This window comes from Vicugna pacos, chromosome 9 (assembly GCF_048564905.1).
Source record: "Vicugna pacos chromosome 9, VicPac4, whole genome shotgun sequence".
NCBI lineage: Eukaryota > Metazoa > Chordata > Mammalia > Artiodactyla > Camelidae > Vicugna > Vicugna pacos.
Window position 1 is genome coordinate 11,836,999 of NC_132995.1, and position 23,570 is coordinate 11,860,568.

The window sequence follows — 23,570 nt, forward strand, 5'->3', positions numbered from 1 at the left end:
TCATACCTAATAAAGGATTACTATCCACAACATACAAAGAGTGCCTTCAAATCAGTAAGAAAAAGACAGCAGCCCAATTAGAAAAAGTGTGTTGAGGATATAAACAGGCAGTTGACAGAAATCTAAAGATATTGAATGCATTCAGTAGGTCAGGTTTCTCATGTTCAGTATTTCTGAGCTTCACAACAACCCTGCAAAATGAGTATAGATATAAAGAAATAGTCTTAGTGAGGTTAAATAACTTGCCCAAAGGCAAACAGTTTATAATGATGGAGCCTAGATTTGAATGCAGATGTATCACCAAACCAGTTATTTCCACTGAATCTTGCTGTTGAGTCTCACCTAGGCTCAATTGCCTTACAAGAAAAAGAACTGAGACATCCTTAAGACAGAGAAAAAAAAAATCCAAAAGGAAAATAAAAGATCTAAATGGCTGGTAGAAAAAGAAATACAAATAGCCCTTAAGGATGAGAAATTCTCACTTCTTCCCATATTAAGAGAAATGCAGCTTAAACTACCCCGAGACATCACTTCTCAACTATCAGGCAAAAATACAAAAACTTGACAATATAATTTATTGACAAGGCTAGGAGGAAGAGAATTCTTTCATATGTCACCAGTGGGGATGCAAAATGTATAAGTCCAATGAAGGGAAATTTGGCAATATATGGCAAACTTACAGATGCATTTTTCTTTCGATCCAACTATTTCACTACGAGAAATCTAGCCCAAAGATACAATGCAATGAAAGTATGTAAGCCCAAGGCGGTTCATTGAAGTGCTCTTGATAATGGAAAAAAGACTGAAACCATTCAGATGTCCGTCAGTAGGGGACTTGTTGAATAAACTTGGTTCATCTACATGATGGGCCACAATGTAGATGAGTGAAAAATAAAAATGATTTCTATACATTGTTTTGGAGTGATCTCCAGGGTGTATCATGATGGGGGACATGGAGATAAGCCTTCAGTGCCTCCCCCATCCCAGCTGTGACCATTCTGCCTATACCTCCCCCAATTCTCACCCTGACCCCTCTGGGCTACCACTGTCTGGGAACCAGTCTGTCTCCCCCACTGGACTGGCAGCTCCAGGAGGGCTGGACTCTTATAGTCACCATTGTGCCCCCACACAAGATCTGCAGGCACCCCCTAATTACCCACTGGTAGTGCAAATTTCAGGTCTGCACTGTACTCTTAAGTATTTTCAACCTTAGATAAAAATTGTTTTTAATTGGAAGGCAAATAGTAAAATCCATGTAGTGGGCAACATTATCCTGAATTGGAGCCATTTGAGTTATTACAAAGCTCCTGGAAATCCAGCATAAATTCAGCAGATTTTCCATCCTGATATTTAAGCAAATTTTCAGGAATGTTTCTGTGCAGCTGGAACACCCTGCACGGAGAATTCAAGACAGCGTAGGTTCCTTCATTCATTCAACAAACATTTACTGAGCACCCACTCTGTGCCAGGCCCTGTTCTGGGTATGTAGTGATACAGCAATGAGCAGAACGGAACAGACCGGTGGATTCTCCTGGAGGTTGTTAGTAGCTTCTCATAGTAATACTTGTTTCCTTGAATGAATATGGGGATGAATATTCAAATGATAAAATTACGAAGTACAAAATTCTCAATACTTACGCAGAATCTGCTCACTCCTCACCACTTCCTCTGCCTGAATCCTGATCCATCGCTGCAGGCCCCTCCTTGGTCTTCCTGCCCCTACCCCAACTCCCTCACTCTGTTTCCCACATGCAGCCAGAGTGACTGCATGTCAGATATCTCTTCTCTGTTCAGGACCCTCCATCTCACTCAGAGTAAATGCCAAAGCTCTCACCCGTAGGCCCCACAGAATTTGCCTTGTTAACCTCCCTGCCCTCATCTCCTCCTACTCTCCCCTGCTCCCTCTACCCCCAACCTCACACCTCACTGCTTCTGCAACCCTCCTTACCTTCCCTGCCTCAGGGCCTTTGCACCTGCAATCCTGGCTGCCTGGAACTCTCTTCCCTCAAATGGGAGCATGCCTCACTCCTCACCTCCTTTAGCTCTTTGCTCCAAAATCACTGGATGTGGGGGAGGTTATAGCTCAGTGGTAGGCTGCGTGTTTAGCATTCACAAGGTCCGGGATTCAATCCCCAGTACTTCCATTAAAATAAATAAATAAACAAACCTAATTACCTCCCCCCAAAAAGAAAAAAAAAATTAAAAGTCACTGGATGCGTTCCATGACCATCCCATAGGAAACGCCCCCCCACACACACACCAGTCCTTATCCCCCTTCCCTGCTGTTATTTTCTCCAAAGCACTTATTGCCTATCATTCGACATGGTTTTACTAACTTGTTTGGTGTCTGTTTCTCCCACTAGAAGATGAGTTCCAGAGGGGTAGGGATTTGTCTGTCTTGTTTCCTGCTGTATTCCCTGCGCCTGGAACAGTGCCTAGTACATTCAGGCACACAATAAATGTTTTTCGAATGTATGATTAGGAATCCAGAGTTGGCCCTTGTTCTTGAGGGTGGAAATGGATTAGGGAAGGCTTTTGGGTGTAGAGGGAACTTTAGGGAGTTAACAAGGAATGGACAAAAGGAGCAGAGGGTACAGTCCGTGCTAAAGTCTGAGGATGAGCCCTGATTGCTGGAGTGCTCGCACCGATTAAGGGGAAGTGGGAAGAGCGTTTAGGGTAGGGTTCGCTGCACAGGTAAAGACAGTGCCATGGGCCGCCCAGGGGGCGGTGCCCTGAGAGGTTCGGGAATCCTCGCCCACAGCGCGCGCACCAGGCTCCGGGCGGGGCTGCGGCTCCGAGGGGTGGGGCTGCGGCTCCGAGGGGTGGGGCTGCGTAGTGGCGTATTGAACCGTACGTCGCCGCGCGCATGCGCTCTTTTCCACGTGCGTAAGCCCGGGACGCGTGGAGCGGAGGAAGCCTCCGATTTCCTGAGCCGTGCAGCTCCGCGCTTGCTATGAAGCCAGGTGCAGGCCTGGGTTGGGGTCGGGGGTCAGGGGACTTGGTCCTGGCGGGGATCCGGGTGCCAGGCCAGAATGGAGGGGCGGAGTCTTGGTCTGAGGGCAGAGGTTCCAGTCTCTTGTGGGGAGGGGGTCTCGGTTCCGGTCTCTTGTTGGGGTGGAGGGGCTTGGTTCCGCTCTGTGATCGAACCTGAGCCCAGGGTTCGGGTTCCTGGTTTGAAGGTTTGTGACTGACTTTTCGGAGGTCACGGTCGTGAATCGAGTGTTTGGCGTGGGATTGGGGGTGTGGGTACAGGGGTACTGAACTGGGGCCGAGGTGACACTGAGGCCGTCATTGAGGTCTTGGGTATTGGGCTGGGGTGGCAGACGAGGATCCACATCTGGGGTCTTAGATCTCTGGGCATGGTATTCGGGGATTTGTCCTGGTTCCGAGGCGGAGAGTCGCTGATCTTGGGTCCAGTAGGTGAGTCTGGGAGGACCCTGAATGCTCCCCTGTCACCGCCGCTACTGCAGTACCCTTGGCCCCAAACCCAGCCTCTTGGAGAGGGCCGGCATGGATGAGTACTCCCGGCTTGATAGTGTGTGGCCCTCTCTGGCCCACTTTCCCGCTCTCTACTCTCCCGAGAGGGGCGGGTCCTGAGAATGGAGTGGAGATCCTGCGCCTAGTGATGGTCAACTCGCAGTGATAGGTGAGAATGCATTTCTCAAGTCCGGTATAGGATTATTGTGGGGTGGGGGAAAGAGATAGTCACAGGGTAGGAGTGGTTTTATTCATTCAGATTTTACTCGAGATTCTGATGAACCCACCCCACCTCACTCGTGATAGAATGATGAGAGTTCTGTCTTTGACAGCCGACAGTTCAAAGTTTGGATCCTAACTCTGTTTAACTTACTGTGTGACCTTGGGCAAGTGGCTTTACCTCTCTAAGCCTCAGTTATCTCATCAGTAAAATAGCGCCCAGTTGTAATTTAGTGAGATCATGTTAGGAAAAAAAATAGCACGTGGTGGTAATCTTTTTGCAATATATGATGTGTGTCATGTCAACAGGTTGTACACCTTAAACTTACACACTGTTATGTCAGTTACGTCGCATTCGGCACAGTGTTTAACATACAGTATTGGCTCTAATTGTTGTCTTTCTTCTCAAGGGGAACAAAATAAAGGTCCTTCTCCCTGGCGTCTCAGCTCTTCCTAAATCAGGCCTCGCTCCTCCTGCCAACTTGCTCCGCTGGAGTTGGGGAAATCTTTCACCATGACCAAAAGGCTCTGTTTCCTAATGCAGATTTTCTTTTTCCTTCCTCTTTTTTCCCCCCCTCGGCCTTTGGAGAGATGGGGTTCTCCGGGGGCAGGGGAGGAGGGGATTAGTGGATAGGTGCCCTCTTCCCAAGTTCCCTTTCTCTTCAGTGTTTGGGGATCAGCTGGTGAAGTGGAGTGGGAAGTACCAAGCAGTGTGTCTCCCACCGAGACCCTGGCAGGCCCGCAGGCATCCTGTAGTCTGATCGGCCCAGGAATGGGGGATGCACCTTCCTCCCAGCCCCTCCCTCACTGAGTTAGTACATGAAGCTGGAGGAGTTGTCAGAGGCAGCTCTTCAGCAAAGATTTTGGTCAGAATGGACTGATAGGTTTAAAAAGGATCCTCCTTGTTTCTATGTGTAGAAGACTCAAGGGGAACGGGAGTGGAAGCAGACACATCAGTGGGCAGCTTGTTGTAATCTGCTGGGAAGCGATGCAGCCTGGACCAGGGTGGTGGCAGTGTGCCTGGCTGACGCACTGCTGCAGTTGGGGGATATCTTTTGAAGGTGTGGGCAACAGCTCGTATGTGGATGTGAGAGGAGGCGCCAAGGAGAACTAAGGGTTTTGGCCCATGTAACTGGGAGCAGGGAGTTGCCATTTCTGAGATGAGGAAGGCTTTGGGAAGAAAGCAGTTTAAATCTGGGGGTCTGTGGACTCTCCACCCACAGCTTCTAGAAACATATGTGAATGTGTGTTTTTCTGAGAGGTGGGTACTCTCAGTGCATTTTTCTAAGAGCCCCAGGACCTGAAATGTTAAGATGTTTTGAGTATCTGAGATGGAGAGCTTACCCTCCAGCCTCCAGCGCCCCAGGTGGTGCCTGCACTTTCCGGGTCTCTGGTCCATCAGGCCTGGGTCGACGGTCTCTTGGACCCTAGTAGTTTCTCCCTTAAGTAGGAAGGAGAAGGGACTCCTTCCTTTGAGTTTAAATAGTATATTCAAACTGCGTGCCAGGCAGTGTGTTAAGCGAAGTGCTTTGTGTGTATTAAGTCATTTAATCTTTACAACTCTATGAGGTGGACACCCTGTGATTTCCATACCTCCATCTCACAGATGAACTTTTCAAGACTCCAACCAACCTTCCCTCCTCTCTGGGGTCATGAAAGGCGTGGCCATCTGCCTGTATTTGATATGGGAGCTGCTTGAGGGGAGGGACCAGGGCTCTGGTCACCATCCAATCACCTTCTTCCTGAATGAACAGAGAGGGTGCTTCCTTCATGAGGCACAATCCAGGGATTTAAGAGTCATCAGCAGACAGCTCATTTAATATTCATTGAGCCCATACTTTGTACCAGATGCTGTGCAGGATGCTGGGGATGCAGTGATGACCAGAACACACATCCTGGAGCATGGTTCTGGTCCGGGAGGCAGGCAGGAATAATTTTTTAAATGCCACGTGTGATAATTGATAGGAAGAAAAAGAAAGCAGGGTAAAGGGCAGGTAGCCAGAGAAGGCCCTTTTAGGGAAGGAGCATTTGATAAGAGACCTGAGTGCAGTGGAGTCAGTGAGTCAAGGAAACGTCATCAGGACCCAGGCAGGAGGACAGTAGATGTTCAGGGTTTAGAAGTTGGAGAGTGAGTTTGACCTTGGGGGAGGCACCGGGGGGCCCAGCATAGAGTGAGGTCAGAAAAGCCAGCAAAAGCTGAGCCCAAATGGTTGTCAGTTTGGGCTGCTCATTAGAGTCACCTGGTGACCTTTACAAAGACCCATGCCCCCACCCCAGACAATTACATCAGAGTCTCTAGGTAACAAATGGGGGAAGGGTGAGAACCACTGATTTAGTCTTTGGAAGTCAGAGAAGGGAGTTTTGATTTCATTTAGAATGTGGTGGAAGACCATCAAAGCGATTTGGGCAGGGGAGTGATGAGGTCTGGTTGGCTTTTTTTTTTTTTTTAACTTTATTTCTACAGTATGGGTTTTTTGTTTTTAATTGATGTATAGTCAGTTTACAATGTTATGTTAATTTCTGGTGTACAGCATTATGTTTCTGTCACACATATACATGCATATATTCCTTTTAATATTCTTTTTCATTCATTATAGGTTACGACAAGATGTTGAATATAGTTCCGTGTGCTATGCAGTAGAAACTTGCTGTTTATCTATTTTTTAAATTCTTTGTTTCTTTGTTTTGGGGGAAAGGTAATTAGGTTTATTGATTGGAGGTACGGGGGATTGAACCCGGGACCTCGTGCGTTCTAAGCACTCACTCTACCACTGAGCTACATACACCCTCCTCATATTTTATATATAATAGTGTGTATCTGCAAATCTCGAACTTTTTTTTTTTTTAACTTATTGGCTGTTTGGAAAAATCAGTCACTAGCTGCAATGTGGGCAGTAGAGGGAGTAGGAGACTCGAGGTAAACAACTCTTGGTGTAAGAGTTTTGAAAATTTTAACAACTAAATTAAAACTAGCTATTAAAAGTTCTACGTTTTCATCTTTAACACCATTAAGAAGCATGAAGTTTTCAGAGTGTTAATATAACTCACCTTAGCAAAATCTTCAGCAAGTTTATTACTAAATAGTTTACATCAAGTGAGATCATTTTAAAGCATCACTAATTTTCATATTGACTAGTGTTTTATAATTCGTGATTTCTCTGGAAGTACTGCAGGGCTTTGGAAGCTGTTACAGAAAAGTCAAATACTGAATCCACTAGCTGCAGGACAATTGTGTCTGCTTCAGACATTGTTTTGTACCCAGTGAAGTAAACAATGTTCTATCCTGAAGTGATGAAAACAAAGTCTCTCTGAATTTGTTTTTTTCTTTTTTTTCCCTTAAACTTTCCATCTTACTGACAAGCCCTAAACTGCTTATGAACTGCTGCCCATTCATCAAGGACAATTTGGGTTTTTGCTTGTTTTCCCCCACCAAGCTGGGAGAGACTTGCGCAGGCTTAGAAGCAGAGAGATCAGTTAGCAGGAAAGACGTGATGCCGATCGCCTCCCCTCTCGGGGTTGGCGCTTTCCTCCCAGACACAGGGTCAGGAGGGGGAGGCCATGAAGATATTTCCAGGGTGTGGGGAACCCTACTGCCACAGTGCACGTACTCACACAGTAGACACTCTTCTCCAGACTAATTAGTATTGAAAATAGAAGGAATTCTATGACTCTGCTGTCCAGCTGAGAAAAGCAGAATACTGACAGTAATCTACATCCACCTGTGTTCTTCCCATCCCGACCCCGTGGTTTCTTCCTCCCAAAGCCCAGTACCGTGTTTTGCATCTGTCATTCCCTTGCCTGTTTCTAGGGGGAGGGGAGCGTCGGTGACCACATGTCAACACAGCATGGCCTTGTTTAATTTTAGCTGTTGCTGGACTTTATAAAAACAGATATTGTGTTGGATAGTGGTTTTCTAGGACTTGCTTTTCCTCTTCACATGAGGCTAAGATTTATCTGTCTGTTGTGTGTAACCACTGAGCCTTGGCATTGCTGGTGGTGAATAGTCCCTGTTTCATTTGTCCGTCATGCTGCCAATGGACATTTGGGTTAGTTCTGAACTACCTGTTGCTCAGAACGGTTGTGAGCAGCTCTCCCGGTGCCCAGATGTACACGTTTCTCCACTTTCTTTCCTGAGTGCGATTCCTCGGTGTGGGGATAACTTCTCAAGATTCGTGGCCCTGATTCCTGTTTCTGTTTCCACTGCAGGTTTCAGCCCCCGTGGGGGCGGCTTCGGTGGCAGAGGTGGCTTTGGTGACCGTGGCGGTCGTGGTGGAGGCCGTGGAGGCTTTGGCGGAGGCCGAGGAGGCTTTGGCGGGGGCCGAGGTCGAGGCGGAGGCTTCAGGGGCCGTGGACGAGGAGGAGGAGGAGGAAGAGGTGACAGAGGAGGAAGCTTTTCCTGGGCTTGCCAGGCGGGGAGGGAGGAGCTGTGGGGTCGCCGTCTCTATTGCATCTCTGCCTTGCAGGCGGCGGGTTCCAGTCTGGTGGCAACCGAGGTCGTGGTCGGGGAGGAAAAAAGGGAAACCAGTCCGGGAAGAATGTGATGGTGGAGCCTCATCGCCACGAGGGTGAGTGAGGGAGGTGGGCACCTGCTGAGGTTGGGGTGGGTGGTGGCCTGGAGTCTTCACCCTTTCCCTGATCCCCTCACCCAGGTGTCTTCATTTGTCGAGGAAAGGAAGATGCACTGGTTACCAAGAATCTGGTCCCTGGAGAATCAGTTTATGGAGAGAAGAGAGTCTCGATTTCGGTGAGGCCCAGGCCCCTGGCCTAGCCACCAGGGCCCCAGCTGATGGTATAACCGGCTGTCTGGTCTTCTGCTCCCAGCATGCATCCTGCATGTGACAGCCAGGGCTCATCTTAATCCATAGGTCAGATTGTGTGCTCCCCTCCTCAGACACCTTCCGTGATGTCCCACGGGCTTCAGGTTGAAGTCCCAAGTCCTCAGGGTGGCCTGGGAGGCCCTACACATTCTTGCCCTCCCTCCCCACTGTCTCCTCCCACTGCCCCCTAACCAGCTGTCTTCCAGACACACCGACAGCCTTGCTGTTCCCTCCGCCTGGAACGCACTCCTCCCAGCTCTGGGTGTGGCTGGTTCCTTGTCATCATTAGCATCTCTGGTCAAGTGTCACCTTGTCTTGTTACAAGGCCACCCTGCACCACCCTGTCTATCCCCTGCCCTCTTATGCCATGACATTTTCTGTGTGGCCAGGCACACTCCTGCCTCAGGGCCTTGCTGGCTTTCCTGTGCCTGGAACGCTAACTTGAATGGCCCTCACTGTCAGGTCTGCTTCAGAGGTCTCCTTGGTGCTCCCCTGGCCACCCCTTCTCGTTTTCACCTGCCCTGGACCTGCTTCTGCTCCCCATACTTCAGGTCTTCCTCCTTAGCACCTGTTCCTGGACACTGCCATATGTGTTCGACGGTCAATTCAGCTTAGCCTCCTTGAGGGCATGAGTCTTACTTGCTGGTTTCCGTGGTGCCTATGCCTGGGGACTGGTGCACAGTATTTGCTGGCACAGTCAGTGTTTGTTAAATGAATGCGTAAGTCTTGCCATTACCTGGGGCATCGGTGTCTCTGTTTATTGTCTGTCGCTGCCCCTTCTCCCTGAATTAGGAACCTCCATGAGTGGACAGGCCCTGCGCCTGCCGTGGTCACTCATATGCACCCGTGTTCATTTCTTGCACGATGCTCAGGCGCCCAATCCCTTGTAAAGGGCCCTAGAGTTCAGAGCAGCAGGGTCTTGCAGAGAAGCCTTGCATTGACTTCCATCCCCATCTCTCCCGGCCCAGGAGGGAGATGACAAAATTGAGTACCGCGCCTGGAACCCCTTCCGTTCCAAGCTGGCGGCAGCAATCCTGGGCGGCGTGGACCAGATCCACATCAAGCCTGGGGCCAAGGTGCTCTACCTAGGCGCTGCCTCGGGCACCACCGTCTCCCACGTCTCTGACATCGTAGGCCCGGTGAGTGAACAGAGATGGGGAAGAGGCGGGAGGGAGGGAAAGGCTACCTCCTCTGCCAGCCTGGAGCCAGGCCCTTCCTGGTCAGAGTGCCTGTGCATGTACTACATGGTCTCCAAAGCTTCATTCAGCCTCACTCCTGAGTTCTCGGCCTGGAAGGAAGGAGCTTGGGCATCAGGACGACCAACCAGTGTTAGAGGGGCCCAGAGCTGAGAGTGTAGATACCCAGACTATTTGATTTGGTTGCCCTCTTTAAATATTGATACCCCTCAAATCTGGTCTTTGATGTCCAAGTCAGTTTCTGGGCCTGCGTTTCTGTCTGGCTGGACAGGCTCCCTGTTGAGAGGGCGCCTGTGCGTCCCACTTCACGACTCACTCAGCATGCAACTACAGGCTGTGTAATTCAGTGGTTAAAAACTGTGGGCTGTGGTGCAGGCTTGTAACAGTGAAGTTGGCTTTCAGCAAGTTACTTTTTTTTTAATTGGGGGGAGGTTATCGGGTTTATTTATTTATTTGTGTTAAGAGGGCATACTGGGGGTTGAATCCAGGACCTTGTGCATGCTAAGCATGTGTTCTACCATGAGCTGTATCCTCTCCCCTTTCAGCAAGTAACTTAACCTCTCAGTCTCAGTTTACCCTTGTGTAAAATAGGGTCATTGTGAAGATAAATGAGTTGCATCCTTTAAAGTGCCTAGAGCAGTTCCTGGCCCACTGCAAATATTCTTAACTGTTACAACATCATCTCTGTGCCCTAGCTTCCTGGTTTTAATTAGGGGCTTGGGCTCTCAGATCAGACAAAGCAGGATTGAATAACCCTTGGCCAGTGATTTCACATCTCTCGACCTCAGTTTTTTCATCTGTGAAATAATGGTAGGGTTTGGATTTGGGGATTAAATGGTAGGGTTTGGATTTGGGGATTTGAAGAGATTCTTGCAACATATAGGCCCAAAGTAGGCACTCCATACATGAGAACTAGTATCACTGTTATTACTTGATTTATTCTAGGATGGTCTGGTCTATGCAGTTGAGTTCTCCCACCGTTCTGGCCGTGACCTCATTAACTTGGCCAAGAAGAGGACCAACATTATTCCTGTCATTGAAGATGCCCGGCACCCACACAAATACCGCATGCTCATCGGTGAGGGGTCTAGGGGTTGGCCCAGGTGAGGTAGGACAGGCCACTCCAGGTTTCCTGGAAGAGGCCTCCAGAGCCCTGATACGGATGGAACTGGAGTGGATGAACAGGCCTCTTGAGTCTGTCCGAATGAAAAGGGTGGGGGGATCCAGGTGAGATCGTGGAGGTAGCGGTCCCGCTTTAGTTTAGGGTCTTGGGTATCTGGCACCCTTGGAGGGCCGGCCTTCTTTCCTCCGATCTCCTGTCCCTCCCATTCGGCACCCCTGTACTTCCTGCCCCTGTCTACAACATGGTACCTTTTACACTGCCCCTGGCTTATGTATAAAAGCCTCCTTCAGAGGTCATCATCATTGTCTGGTGAGAGCAGAACCCAGAGAGTGCCAGCTGAGTTTGGCCTGGCCCAGAGGGGCCCATTGTGAATATTAATAACATTGTATTTTTTTTTAATTCAGAAGCATAATGTAAAAAATGGAGCACCTTATAAACCACCCCTAGAGATAGCTGATGAAAAGTTTGATGTCAGCTTTCCCCGATTTTTAAAAAAAAAATCAGTTTTCATTGCACCATCTTTTTGTTTTTTTAAGGTTTTCTTTTTTTGTTTTGTTTTTTAATCACACTGTCTTAAAACTACTTTTTATTCCCCTGGTTTTCCTTTCTGTGAGTGTTTTTTCCCCTGTGCATTCAAACCATACCCTTTGTCCTGCAATGTGTTTTCATTTGCCAGTCCTGCAGATGCTCTTGCCTGTAAGTGCTCACCTTTACTTGCCTTTTTGATGACGTGTCTGTCTCCCCCCCAGACCCAGAAGCATCTCGAGGGCAGGGTCCGGGTCTGACTCGTCTCTGTGTCCCCTACGCCCAGCCTGGGTCTGGCCACAGAGTAGGTGGCAACATGGTTTACAAGAAGAATGAATGAATGGGTGTGACTGTGGGTTTTGGATCCATCTTGGGGGCACTGTGGAGGGTGGGGTATCCGGGGGGGAGGAGTGAGACTGGTGGCAGGGAAGACTCTGCCAGGAACCTGCTGGTGATGGGGCACAGGCCCCATGGGAGGAGCTGGGACGATCTGGTCCATCCAGTTTTTAACCTCCACTTTTGTCTCCCTAGCGATGGTAGACGTGATCTTTGCCGATGTGGCCCAGCCAGACCAGACCCGGATTGTAGCCTTGAATGCCCACACCTTCCTACGTAATGGAGGGCACTTTGTGATTTCCATTAAGGTATGGGGCTTGGAGGAGCCTAAGATGGGGCGGCGGTATCTTCTCTAACTGTCAAGCAGCCAGTGAAAATAAGGGGGCCTTAACCACCTAATGCCATCAGTCTATTCTCACCCTCTGTCCCTACCCAGCTTATACAGCCACCCAATGAAATAGCACATAATGAAAAATGTCTGCAAAATGAAAAAGCTTACTATTTAAATGAGGCAGTAAACTGTAGTGGTTAAGTACGTGATCACTGACTCTTGAGTATCTGAATTTGAATTCCAGCTTGCTGTGTGGCTTTGAGCAAGTTACTATACCTATGTGCCTCTTTCTTCACATGTGAAATAGCAGCATTAGCTCTTTGTCTTTTACTGTTGATATAAGGACTAAATTTCTCAACATATAAAGTGTATAAAGTGTTTAGAACAGAGCCTGGCATAAATACCAGATAAATGGTAGGTAGATTTTTTAAAACATTTTATTTCGAAATACAGAGACTTCTCCAGTGTACGCTTCAACTTAATTCACCATTCCTTAGCCTTTTGCTGCACTTTAGTATTCTCAGCTGCATTATTGCTATTGTTAAAGGAGAGGAAGTAGGGGAAAAAAAAACTAGAGTGTAAAACTTAAACACTGGCTTTTAGATAAATAGGGCTTCCTGTTCCAAACCCAAACCAAATTGAAAACTTCTCTAACAAAGTCTTTCCCTACATTTCCAAAGCCTGAGTCTCCAATAAAAAATTTTACTGGTTTAAAAGAGCACAAAAAAGGGAAAGCAGCCCAAGGCTTTGCTGCAGACTTAAATCCTCTCTTCTGCAGGCCAACTGCATAGACTCCACAGCATCTGCCGAGGCCGTGTTTGCCTCTGAAGTGAAAAAGATGCAACAGGAGAACATGAAGCCTCAAGAGCAGTTGACCCTAGAGCCATACGAGAGAGACCACGCTGTGGTTGTGGGTGTGTACAGGTGAGCAGAGATCTCTGTCCCCTGAACCTAGAACCGCCGAAGTCAGCACTTGTTACGAGTGCCCCAAAGTGGTGACAAGCTGAGTCTGCTCATCTCTTTTCCTCCCACAGGCCACCCCCCAAGGTGAAGAACTGAAGCCCAGTACCATCTGGATCCCGAGAGATTGTGTTGCTACTGTTACACGTGTGTTTTTCTATTAAAAGACTCATCAGTCGCTCGGTTTGCCCCTGATTCCTTGGCGACCTGTATTAACAGGGTGCATGCGCCCTTGATCAACGTGCTCGGTGGTGGGGGCGGGCATCGGCAGCCAGTCACACAGCGCATGCTCTTTTCTTAGCTCCCTCCTGCGCAGCCGTAACGTGGATTTTGGCGCTTGGGCGGGGTTGGTAGCTCACTGCGCTTGGATCCCGGTAAGCTCCTCTGGACGCAGGCGCAGAGTGTTGCCCTGGATCACGTGAGGGGAAGCAGCTGGGGGGGCGGGGGCGGAGCCGGGGGTGGGGGGGCCGGTTTGTTGTGGTCGCCATTTTGCTGGTTGCATTACTGGGTAATCGGGGCCCTGGCTCGCCGCGTCCGCCGGATACCTTCAGCCAGTGAGCAGGTCGGAGCTCGGGCTTCCCGAGCAGTTTGAGTTCCCTTGCCCACGCCCTCAGGTAACGACGTGGCAACGGTCGGTCGGATGGTCGGGGCCACACGCGGTCGTTGTGAGGGGGACAGTACGGGACCCGCCCTGCCCGCGTCGCCGCAAGACTTAGCACGAGGCCGAGGGAGGAGAGGAGGGGGTGGCAGGCAGGTGCAGGCCTTGCCTGGCTATTCATAGTCGGATTCCTGGAAGAGGCCAAGCCCGAGGGAGCAGTCTTGGGAGGGAGGCTGGGAGGGGGTAGTGGGGCCCCTCTCCCGCCCTTTGTTTGGGCTTGGCTCCGCCGGCCGCATCGTCGTCGCCTAGCAACAGCTGTCCTGGACTGTGATTGGTCGAGCTCTTGGCATCAGAGGCCAATGGCACTGTTGTTGCCATGGTAGGTGTGGACTGCCAAGCTCAGTCCCACCCCGCCCGACTGGGCTTCGCTGGCCGGGGCGGTCCCGCAGGGTTGGGGGGCGGGACGCCGGGGTCCCCAGGGGCGGGTGGCTCTGTGGGGCGGGGCTGGCTGGGTGAGGGTTAACTTCCCCCTCCCCCGTCCACCTGCTTTCCCCTTCCCCCGCGTGCCCTGAGCTGACCCTTGTTCCCTCCTCTCCCCGCCCCCCGGCGGCAGCGGCTGCTGTTGTCACCCACCGGGCCGCCTGTCCCGCTTGCCCTCCCCGCCGCTGGTTTGCCGGGCCGGCTGGGTCGGGACAGGCGGCCGTCTCCTCACTGCCGCCACCGTCGCCATGCTGGCCGCTCGCCCACCACACTGGGGGCCCCACCGCGCCCCGGCCCCCCGTGGGCCCCGCGCCAGCCCTGACCCGGGTAGGGGGAGGGGTCTGGGAGAGAGGGTCCTGGTGTGGGAGGACCTGGGGAAGAGGTTGTTGGGGAAGGAGGTGAGCTCCGAGAGGAGGGGTCGTGGAGTGGCAAGGCTTGGCATTGAAGAAAAGAATTGACATGGGAGAGGATTTTGGTGTGGTAGATTCTCTGGAAGGGAGAACTCTGATATTTGGAGAATTTGGCTATGGGGGCCTTCTAGAAATGGGCACAGTTGTGGATTGACCCTGGTGTAGAGAAGTGACTGGAGAAAGTTACCTGACAGGAATATTGGTTGCGAGGGGCGGGGGTAGGGGGTGGGTAGGACCCAGAGTAGGGAAGAGAAGGACGATCCACTCTAGAGCTAGGAAGAGACGCATTCCCCTTGCTTCCATCAGGAGTGGTCCTTGATTGGGAGGGGGACCTTGGAGTAATAGGAAGAGCCCTGACGTGGCATGGGGGAACTGGAATATGGTGTAGAAAATTATGGGTGGGCTAATCCCTGATGTGGGAGGAAATTATAGGGAAGAAGTCTTGGCACGCTATGGGGAGTGTCCCCTGGGAAGGGTACGCCTTGGTGGGTGAGACTGCCAAGGGGTAAGATTCTTAAAGGGGCCCTCAGATAACCCTGGTGTAGTCAGGAAGTCCCTGAGGACCCTGATGTGGTTTTAGGGGCCGGCAGAGGATTCTGCCGTGGTTTGGAGGGGGCCTAGGAGATTCTCATGTGGTATAGGGGGATCCCAGAGCTCTCTGGATTGGGGACCTACAGGGAAGGGTCACTCTTGAAGTGGCGGGACCTTGCTGTGGTAACATGAGATCCTGACGGTCAGGAAAACTATAGGAGGGCAGGATCTAGTGGGAGGGGGCCCTGGGGAGGGCCATGAGTAGAAATGGGAACAAAAGAGTGAGCCCTACTCTCTATACTGTCTACGGTTTCTCTTTTCTTCTCCACCCCCACCCCCCCCTACTATTGGTGTCTTTCTGTCCTTTCCTATCATGACCCATATCCCTTCCTGGCTCCCAATCATTCTCTTTTCCATGTTCCTCTCATTGTGCTGCCTACTTCGTTTATTCGGTAATCATTTGTTGAGGGACTCCGCTATACCACTTCTTTCTTTTCTCTTCTCCCTTCTTCATTGCCACCTGTCACTCTGTTGCACCCTTTTCCTCCTCCCTCTGTGCCCTGCCTTCTCTCTATTGTCCCTCTCTTTCCTGCCTGGCCCTGTCCCACATATCCCCTTGTTCCGTATTGTTCCCCACCTCCTGCCCACTCTCAGGTCTCAGCGGCGGTGGCAGCCGAGGTGCAGGATGCGAGAAGGCGCCCCCCGGCCGGGCTCCCGCTCCAGGCCTCGCTCCCCTGCGGCCCTCTGAGCCCACCATGGCCGTCCCACCAGGCCATGGTCCCTTCTCTGGCTTCCCGGGGCCCCAGGAGCACACGCAGGTATGCGTTCAGATGGCTCCTTACCTGCCTGAGGTAGGGGAGGCTGGGATAGAGGGTCTTCGGGCCAAAAAGATGTTATGTTTTCCCAAGACAGTCTCCCGGGGCACATGAAGGGAGCCATGGGAGTAGAAGACATAGAGAAGTGGCTGGCAGGGTCAGGGTTTGGAGAGTCTAGGTCACATATCGGCAGGGTGGTTGTATTACTTAGGTTCTCCATGCTTTAGTTTCCCATTCTGTCATATGGGGCTTGTAATGATACATACCTCACAGGGTTGTTGGGCGTTTAAACAAAGTAGTGAAATGTAATTGGAAATGCTGAGAACAGTGCCTTGCACATAGTAAACACTCAAGATATGTTCACTAAGTAAAAAATGTCCAGGGTGGAAGATCTGGAGGAGGTGAAAGGGGAAGAAGATTGAGACTGAAGGGTGTTGGAGCCAGCAGGGGCTAGGGGTGCTGGGGAAAGAGCTTCAAGGGTAGAGACTTAAGGCTGTGAACTGTAGAGCTTGAAGCAGGATGGGGTGGGAGATCCAGGGCACTGGATCCAGATCCAAGACCCTTAGGGTGAAAAAACTGGGCAAAGATGCACAGAGTGAGGGGTAAGGGTTGGGAAGGCCCCAAGGGATGAGGGTGAAGCAAGATGGGGGCCCTCAAGACGGGATACCCAGAATGGATGGTCTCAGGTGAAGGATTGGGAGGATCAGAGCCCAGGTTTTCCATCTGAGCTTTCCCAGTGGGGTTTAGAAAAGAGTAAAGGTATGGGATGAGAGGTCAGGGGTAAATAGTTCGCTGCTTCATTTACTTAGCAAATTTCTAATGAACATCCACTATGTGCCAGGCCCTGCTCCAGGCACTGGAGATAAAGCAAGAATAAGAGAAAGTCTCTGCTCTTGAGGAGCTTCTAGTGGGGTTGTCAGTCACCAAACCAATACTGTGTGGGGTAATGATGCGCCAGCCGCCCATATAGTTCTCCCCGTTGAGGTCAGAGGTGGAGGCCTGTCCTCAGTGCCCACCCGTTGCCCCACCAGGTATTGCCTGATGTGCGGCTACTGCCGCGGAGGCTGCCCCTGGCCTTCCGAGACGCGACCTCGGCCCCACTGCGCAAGCTCTCCGTGGACCTCATCAAGACCTACAAGCACATCAATGAGGTGGGCATGGGGTGGGGGACCCAGGCTGGATGCTGAGGGGTCCTGGCTGTTGGCACGGGTCACTCACTAGTCCTCATCTCCTGGCCGGGCCGGGCAGGTATACTATGCGAAGAAGAAGCGGCGGGCCCAGCAAGCGCCACCTCAGGACTCGAGCACCAAGAAGGAGAAAAAGGTCCTAAACCATGGTTATGACGATGACAACCATGACTACATCGTGCGCAGTGGCGAGCGCTGGCTGGAGCGCTATGAGATTGACTCACTCATTGGCAAAGGCTCCTTTGGCCAGGTGCGGAACGCCCCCCGCCTCAACCCTGATCCGCAGTCCCCCTGATACTGACCCACACAGCCAGAGATTCAGTGGCTTCAAGTTCCACGCTGGGCCACTCACCCCAGCACAGTCACTTTGTTTCCCTGTGCCTCGGTTTCCTTTTCTGTAAAATAGTGCAAATAACAGACCCTCCACATAAGGGTGTTGAGCTGTTTCATGTCCAGTGTTTCCACTGATGCCTGACTGTTCTTGAGCACTCAGTTTTGAATGATTAGCATTATTAATGGTGATGTTGGTGGGTCTCCTTGGCAGGAGGGAGAAGGCTGGTGCCTGGCTCTGTTCCCTACGCCCCCACCCCCTCACTTTGCCACATACCCTGCCCCAGCAGGTGGTGAAAGCCTACGATCATCAAACCCAGGAGCTGGTGGCCATCAAGATCATCAAGAACAAAAAGGCCTTCCTGAACCAGGCCCAGATTGAGCTGCGCTTGCTGGAGCTGATGAACCAGCACGACACAGAGATGAAGTACTACATAGGTGAGGCCTGCAGCAGAGCTGCTTGGGGAGGGGTCCCCCTCAGTACAGGAGAGGCTGCTGTCTTCAGGGTGGCATTTGGTCTGTAACTCCCTGACAGCAGTGATTTCTTCTGCCACTTTGACGATTTCTGCCCTATTCACGTGATAATGCTGGTCAGAGTACTCACTAAGGGTCAGGCTCTGGAGTAAGAACTTAACATAAACTAACTTGTTTAATTAAGCCTTACCACAGCCCCATGGGGAAAGGGGCATCATTGCCCGCAGGTTGGAGATGAAGAAACAGGCATTTTGGTGCTAACTTGCATGAGATCACAGCATTTGTACTCACTCAGTAGAGCTGTAATCTGAGCAGGCAGCAGACTCCAGAGCCTTCACTCTTAACATCTATGCCAGTCTTTTTCCTCTTTCCTATACTGATTCCTCTTAGAAAAAACAAGTGGGTTTAAATGTGGTTCTTTTAAAAGGAAAATATACATCCTTACAGTAAGTAGACAAGTATCCTGTGCCACAAAAATAAACATAACTGAGACTAGAACAATATTACAAAATTAAATGAATAAGTGTAGGAGGGTGTTAAAGACCCACCAGCACCAAATGGAAAGTTTGACAGAGTCGAAAAGGGAATTGAATTCCAGTGTGAATCAAGTTATAGACATATAAAAACATCCTGACCAGCAGCTGGTACACGTGGGCACACCACCGTCTGGCCAGTGCTCAGGAAGCAGAGACCAGAATCTGCTTTCCGCCTCTCTCCTTGTTACTGTGCACGCCAGGCCGCCACTCGCCCTCTCTGAGCCTCAGTTTCTTTTCTTTTGGCCCTTTCCTGTCCCGTTCCCGACAGTGCACCTGAAACGGCACTTCATGTTCCGGAACCACCTGTGCCTGGTGTTCGAACTGCTTTCCTACAACCTGTACGACCTCCTGCGCAACACGCACTTCCGCGGTGTCTCGCTGAACCTGACGCGGAAGCTGGCGCAGCAGCTCTGCACCGCGCTGCTCTTCCTGGCCACGCCCGAGCTCAGCATCATTCACTGCGACCTCAAGCCCGAGAACATCCTGCTCTGCAATCCCAAACGCAGCGCCATCAAGATCGTGGACTTTGGCAGCTCCTGCCAGCTCGGCCAGCGGGTGCGGCCCAGCCCCGGGGCGGGGCTAGCGGTGTGGGTGTGGCCAGGCTGTAGGCGGGGCCAGCTGGTTTGGCGAGGATGGGATTGCTGGGTGTGGCTGATGCCTGTGGGATAGTGCTTGGGATGGGGTGTCTGCAAGTATGGAGAGTGGGGCCAGTGGGTGAAGGGGGTAAAGGAGAGGGCTGCAGAGTATACTGCCCGAAGGAAAGGGAAGAGTGAAGTTTGAGGGGACAGGGCCAGTTTTGAGGCTGCCTGTTGGCGGGCGGAGGTGGGAGGTAGCTTTCAGCCCAGGGTCGCAGTTTTGTTTACCCTGTGCTCTTAAAGCTGGGGTGGAGGTGGGCGGGGCTCTTCAGCTTTGCAGTTTCCTGTGAGCAGGTATTTGAGATGACGTTGGTAGCGGTTTCAAGAGGGTCTGGATTGGGAGGGAGGGTGGTAAGGCTCTAGGTCAGAGACTCCTGGAGCTGATGAATAAGATAGTGGTAGTGGCTCCTGGAAAGCTGGTGCTGGTAATATCAGGGTTTGGCGACCCCTCATCCCGTTTTGGGGGCAGGAGGCTGGTCCTCCTAGCTTTGGGGCGTCAGTGGTACCAGTAGGGGAGGCTGGAACGTCTGACTGTGGCCCTCTCCCCTTCCCCAGATCTACCAGTATATCCAGAGCCGCTTCTACCGTTCGCCCGAGGTGCTCCTGGGCACACCCTATGACCTGGCCATTGACATGTGGTCCTTGGGCTGCATCCTGGTGGAGATGCACACTGGAGAGCCCCTCTTCAGTGGCTCCAATGAGGTGTGCTCCCGAGGAGGGGGTGTGCTGGAGGGGGTGGAGGCCTGGCCAGCCTGATGACCCTGACTGCCTGCCTGCTTTCAGGTGGACCAGATGAACCGGATTGTGGAGGTGCTGGGCATCCCACCAGCCCCCATGCTGGACCAGGCACCCAAGGCTCGAAAGTACTTTGAGCGGCTGCCTGGGGGTGGCTGGACCCTGCGAAGGACAAAGGAACTCAGGAAGGTGCGGCCCCTGCCCCATGCTGCTCCTCCCACCCTGGTGGCCCCTCACTCTCTCACACTTGGGGCTCCCTCCTCCCCCTCCCTGCTTCCTCCCCCTGGTGTCTTTCCCTTCCTTCCTCTCCCCCTCATCTGTCCTTTCCTTCCTCCCCCGCCCACCCCATCTCTCCTACCCACCCCACAGCTCTTCTTAGCTTCTCTCCTTCCACTTTCTCTCTTGTGCCTCTGTTTCCCCGTGTGTGTCTCCCTGCCCCTCCTGCCCACTGACGGCCACTCTCTTGCCCCCCCTCCCACCTCCCCCTGCCAGGATTACCAGGGCCCCGGGACGCGGCGGCTGCAGGAGGTGCTGGGCGTGCAGACGGGCGGGCCCGGGGGCCGGCGGGCGGGGGAGCCGGGCCACAGCCCCGCCGACTACCTCCGCTTCCAGGACCTGGTGCTGCGCATGCTGGAGTATGAGCCCGCCGCCCGCATCAGCCCACTGGGGGCTCTGCAGCACGGCTTCTTCCGCCGCACGGCTGATGAGGCCACCAACACGGGGCCGGCAGGCAGCAGTGCCTCCACCTCGCCCGCGCCCCTCGACACCTGCCCCTCCTCCAGCACCGCCAGCTCCATCTCCAGTTCTGGTGGGTGCTCAGTGCCAGATAGGGTAGAACACGGGTGGGGGAAGCTCTGGTTTGGCCTAACCTGGGGAGGCCTTGCCACTGGGCCTTCACCTAGAGCTTTGAAACTGCAGGATCCTGAACTCCAGGATGGGTGGGGCAGACAAGCTCAGACTGGCCCCAACCTAATCACTGAAACCGAGCTTGGACTCAGATGGCTAAAACTGGTTCTGACTCTGCCCAAACTGAACTTTGACCTGATCCTTCAAATGGGCGCTGGTCCCAAAGCCCAGAACGGGGCATGAACCTGACTCTACCACCTGAAAACCCAGCTCCACCTCTCCTTGCCTAAGGCCTCTCCTCTCCTCCCCTGGCACTTCCAGGAGGCTCCAGTGGCTCCTCCAGTGACAACCGGACCTACCGCTATAGCAACCGATATTGTGGGGGCCCTGGGCCTCCCATCACTGACTGTGAGATGAACAGCCCCCAGGTAATGGGGCCTTGGGGACTCTGGAGGTGTGTGGTGGAGGATCTGGGGCTTCAGGACCTAGGTCTCCATCACCCACTGTTCCTTTGCTCTTTTAGGTCCCATCCTCCCAGCCGCTGCGCCCCTGGGCAGGGGGTGATGTGCCCCACAGGACACATCAGGCCCCTGCCTCCACCTCGTCACTGCCAGGGGCTGGGGCCCAGTTACCCCCCCAACCCCGATGCCTTGGTCGCCCCCTATCACCAACCTCGCCACCACCCCCGGAGCTGATGGATGTGAGCCTGGTGGGCGGCCCTCCGGACTGCTCCCCGCCTCACCCTGCGCCTGCCCCCCAGCACCCGGCTGCCTCAGCCCTCCGGACTCGGATGACAGGAGGTCGTCCACCCCTCCCACCCCCTGATGACCCTGCCACTCTGGGGCCTCGCTTGGGCCTCCGTGGTGTACCCCAGAGCACGGCAGCCAGCTCATGACCCTGCCCCCTCCCTGGGGCCCCTCCTGAAGCCATACCCCCCCCCCCATCTGGGGGCCCTGGGCTCCCATCCTCATCTCTCCCCTTGACTGGAATTGCTGCTACCCAGCCGGGGTGGGTGAGGCCTGCACTGATTGGGGCCTGGGGCAGGAGGTCAAGGAGAGGGGTTTAGGCTCACCCTCCCCGCTAAGGACTGGACCCTTGGCCCCCTCTCCCCCCTTGTTTTCTATTTATTGTACCAAAGACAGTGGTGGTCCAGTGGGCAGGGGGGAGAGCCCCCTCACCCCAGGACCCTAGGAGGGGGTGGGGGCAAGTAGGGGGAGATGGCCTTGCTCCTCCTTGCTGTACCCCCCAGTAAAGAGCTTTCTCACATGCCCGCCTGAGCGTTTGCAGGGCCTCGGCTCCCCTCACTTAACCCTCAGAGGCATGGTGGGGAATGGTGTTTGTGGAAGGGGTGTTGGAATAGCTTTGTCGTGTGGGCTGCGCCCCGGGGAAGTTGTGGCTGTTGGTGCAGACGTGGGGCTGTAGGAGGATGGGCTGTAGATGGGAGATCCTGGATACAATCCTAGGCCAGTTTGCCTTTTCTAGGGTAAACTGAGGCCTTGAAAGGGTAGAGGCCCAGCTCTGGCCTGTCTCTGGGAAACAACAGGTTCTGCCCTAATAAGCTAGGGCTTCCACAGAGTCTGCACAGGCATGGCTCCTTTTGCCGGGCATCCAGTAGGTGCTAAGTGCTTGCAGCAGGCCTTATTGGTGCCATCCAGGGAATGGCAGGCAGGCAGTGGGTACAGAATTTATCCCTGACACTTTTGGTCTCACCATTTAGAACCATTGCGAACAAAGTGTTTTGAGATTCTTGGGCAAAATGGTACTCCCAGGATTCCAGGTAAGTGGGCCTGTTTCCATGGTAATTCCAATCGTCCAGTCAAGCACCGTCAAATTCAAAGGGTACCGTCCCCTATCACTGGGGCGCGGCGCTTCCTGGGAAATGGAGTTCTACGGGGCAGTCTCTTTTTCCAATTTTTCCTTAGGGAACTACAAAGGCCAGAATTCTTTTCGCTCGCGTGCTTAGGGGCGGGTTCTCCAGCAGCCAATCGGCAGTCAAAGGCAGCCTGGGCCCGGATGCCTAAGGCGGGCTGTAGAGGAAGAGAAGGAGGTAATTGGGTGACTTTGGCCAGACTGCGCAAGTGCTGAGTTCTGTAAGGCACGCGAAACGTGAGTTTCTGGGCTGTGTCGGGAGAGGTTGCGGGTTAGGCGTTCGTGGTTACCGAGCAGGAGTTAAGCGCGTAGGCAGGCCGGAAGAGACCCCACCACCCGGGGTGTTACTAGCCGCTGTGTTCGGTGCAGCTCGAAGGAGGCCCCAGTCGGTAGGAGAGACGGGCAAAGGCCCCATTACGGACCTGCATGTGTTCGCTAACGGAGGCAGCGTGGAACGTGGAGGTCCGCCGGCGGTAAAGAAACCTTCGTGGAGGGGCGGGGGCGGGGAGCTGTTTGAGCTGAGACCTGAAGATGGAGGGATGTTTGGGGATGGCGCTGGTGCGGTGGGATGGCTTGCGCAAAGGCAGCAATGAGAAACAGCCCTGTGTGTTAATGAACTGCAGGTGATCTGGTGTTGGTGGAAATCTTATTGAAAGTGCTCTGTGAATTAGATCATGGGAGATTTTGTTGGCCATTTAGGGAATTGGGACTTTGTCCCGAGGGCAGTGAGGAGCCTCGAGAGGCTTTCCGGAAGGAGTATGGCCCAGTGTGCCATACTCCTAGCCGTCTGGGACTAGGTTGACTGGAAAGACACTAGAGTCTGGGAGCCCAGGATGGCAGCTGTGGCATGATTCTAGGCAAGAGATGTCGGGGATGGACCAGGGCAGGGATCTTGGATGGGAGGGGAGGATGGGTGTGGGTGGGGAAGACTTACTGAAGGCTGAGCTGACAGGGTGACACGCTGTGTGGGAGAGGGAGGTGAAGAGGGGTGGGAAAGGGATCTCACCACGTAGAACAGTGCCTGGTATATCGAAAATGCTTAATAAAATTTTTTTTGAATGAACAGTCCTAGGAAGCTACTACCAGTGTGATCTACATTTTGCAAATGATGTTAGTGCTGATAGAGAAAATTGACTAACT

The 23,570-nt window shown here is 52.7% G+C and overlaps 2 protein-coding genes across 7 annotated transcripts; both read left to right on the top strand.

Annotated features, from left to right (window-relative positions):
* The first annotated feature begins 2,835 nt into the window (after positions 1–2,835).
* FBL (fibrillarin) lies at positions 2,836–13,162 on the top strand. Its single transcript, XM_006215026.4, has 9 exons — positions 2,836–2,963; positions 7,903–8,070; positions 8,160–8,261; positions 8,346–8,440; positions 9,482–9,652; positions 10,655–10,787; positions 11,889–12,001; positions 12,803–12,948; positions 13,059–13,162. The coding sequence occupies exons 1-9, from the start codon at positions 2,954–2,956 to the stop codon at positions 13,081–13,083; spliced, it is 963 nt and encodes a 320-aa protein (XP_006215088.1). The 5' UTR covers positions 2,836–2,953; the 3' UTR covers positions 13,084–13,162.
* Positions 13,163–13,421: 259 nt separating this feature from the next.
* DYRK1B (dual specificity tyrosine phosphorylation regulated kinase 1B) lies at positions 13,422–21,827 on the top strand. Of its 6 annotated transcripts, none has more exons than XM_072967063.1 (12): positions 13,457–13,598; positions 15,658–15,821; positions 16,850–16,969; positions 17,067–17,255; positions 17,626–17,773; positions 18,614–18,900; positions 19,536–19,682; positions 19,764–19,904; positions 20,208–20,243; positions 20,328–20,523; positions 20,883–20,989; positions 21,085–21,827. In XM_072967063.1, exons 2-12 carry the CDS (start codon positions 15,759–15,761, stop codon positions 21,454–21,456), a joined length of 1,806 nt encoding a protein of 601 aa, XP_072823164.1. In that variant the 5' UTR covers positions 13,457–13,598; positions 15,658–15,758; the 3' UTR covers positions 21,457–21,827. The 6 variants fall into 6 exon arrangements, with proteins under 6 accessions (XP_072823163.1, XP_072823164.1, XP_072823166.1 ...); XM_072967060.1 differs by lacking the exon at positions 13,457–13,598 and adding an exon at positions 14,067–14,389; XM_072967062.1 differs by having other exon boundaries at positions 13,422–13,598; positions 20,208–20,523.
* Positions 21,828–23,570: the final 1,743 nt, after the last annotated feature.

Bases quoted from the DNA above. Each gene is read 5' to 3' on its own strand.
- FBL (XM_006215026.4), top strand. The intron at 8,441-9,481 runs GTGAGGCCCAGG...CTCCCGGCCCAG, and splicing joins AGAAGAGAGTCTCGATTTCG to GAGGGAGATGACAAAATTGA. The intron at 12,002-12,802 runs GTATGGGGCTTG...TCTCTTCTGCAG, and splicing joins ACTTTGTGATTTCCATTAAG to GCCAACTGCATAGACTCCAC.
- DYRK1B (XM_072967059.1), top strand. From the start codon at position 14,311: ATGCTGGCCGCTCGCCCACCACACTGGGGGCCCCACCGCGCCCCGGCC. The intron at 18,901-19,535 runs GTGCGGCCCAGC...CCCCTTCCCCAG, and splicing joins CCTGCCAGCTCGGCCAGCGG to ATCTACCAGTATATCCAGAG. The intron at 20,990-21,084 runs GTAATGGGGCCT...TTGCTCTTTTAG, and splicing joins GTGAGATGAACAGCCCCCAG to GTCCCATCCTCCCAGCCGCT.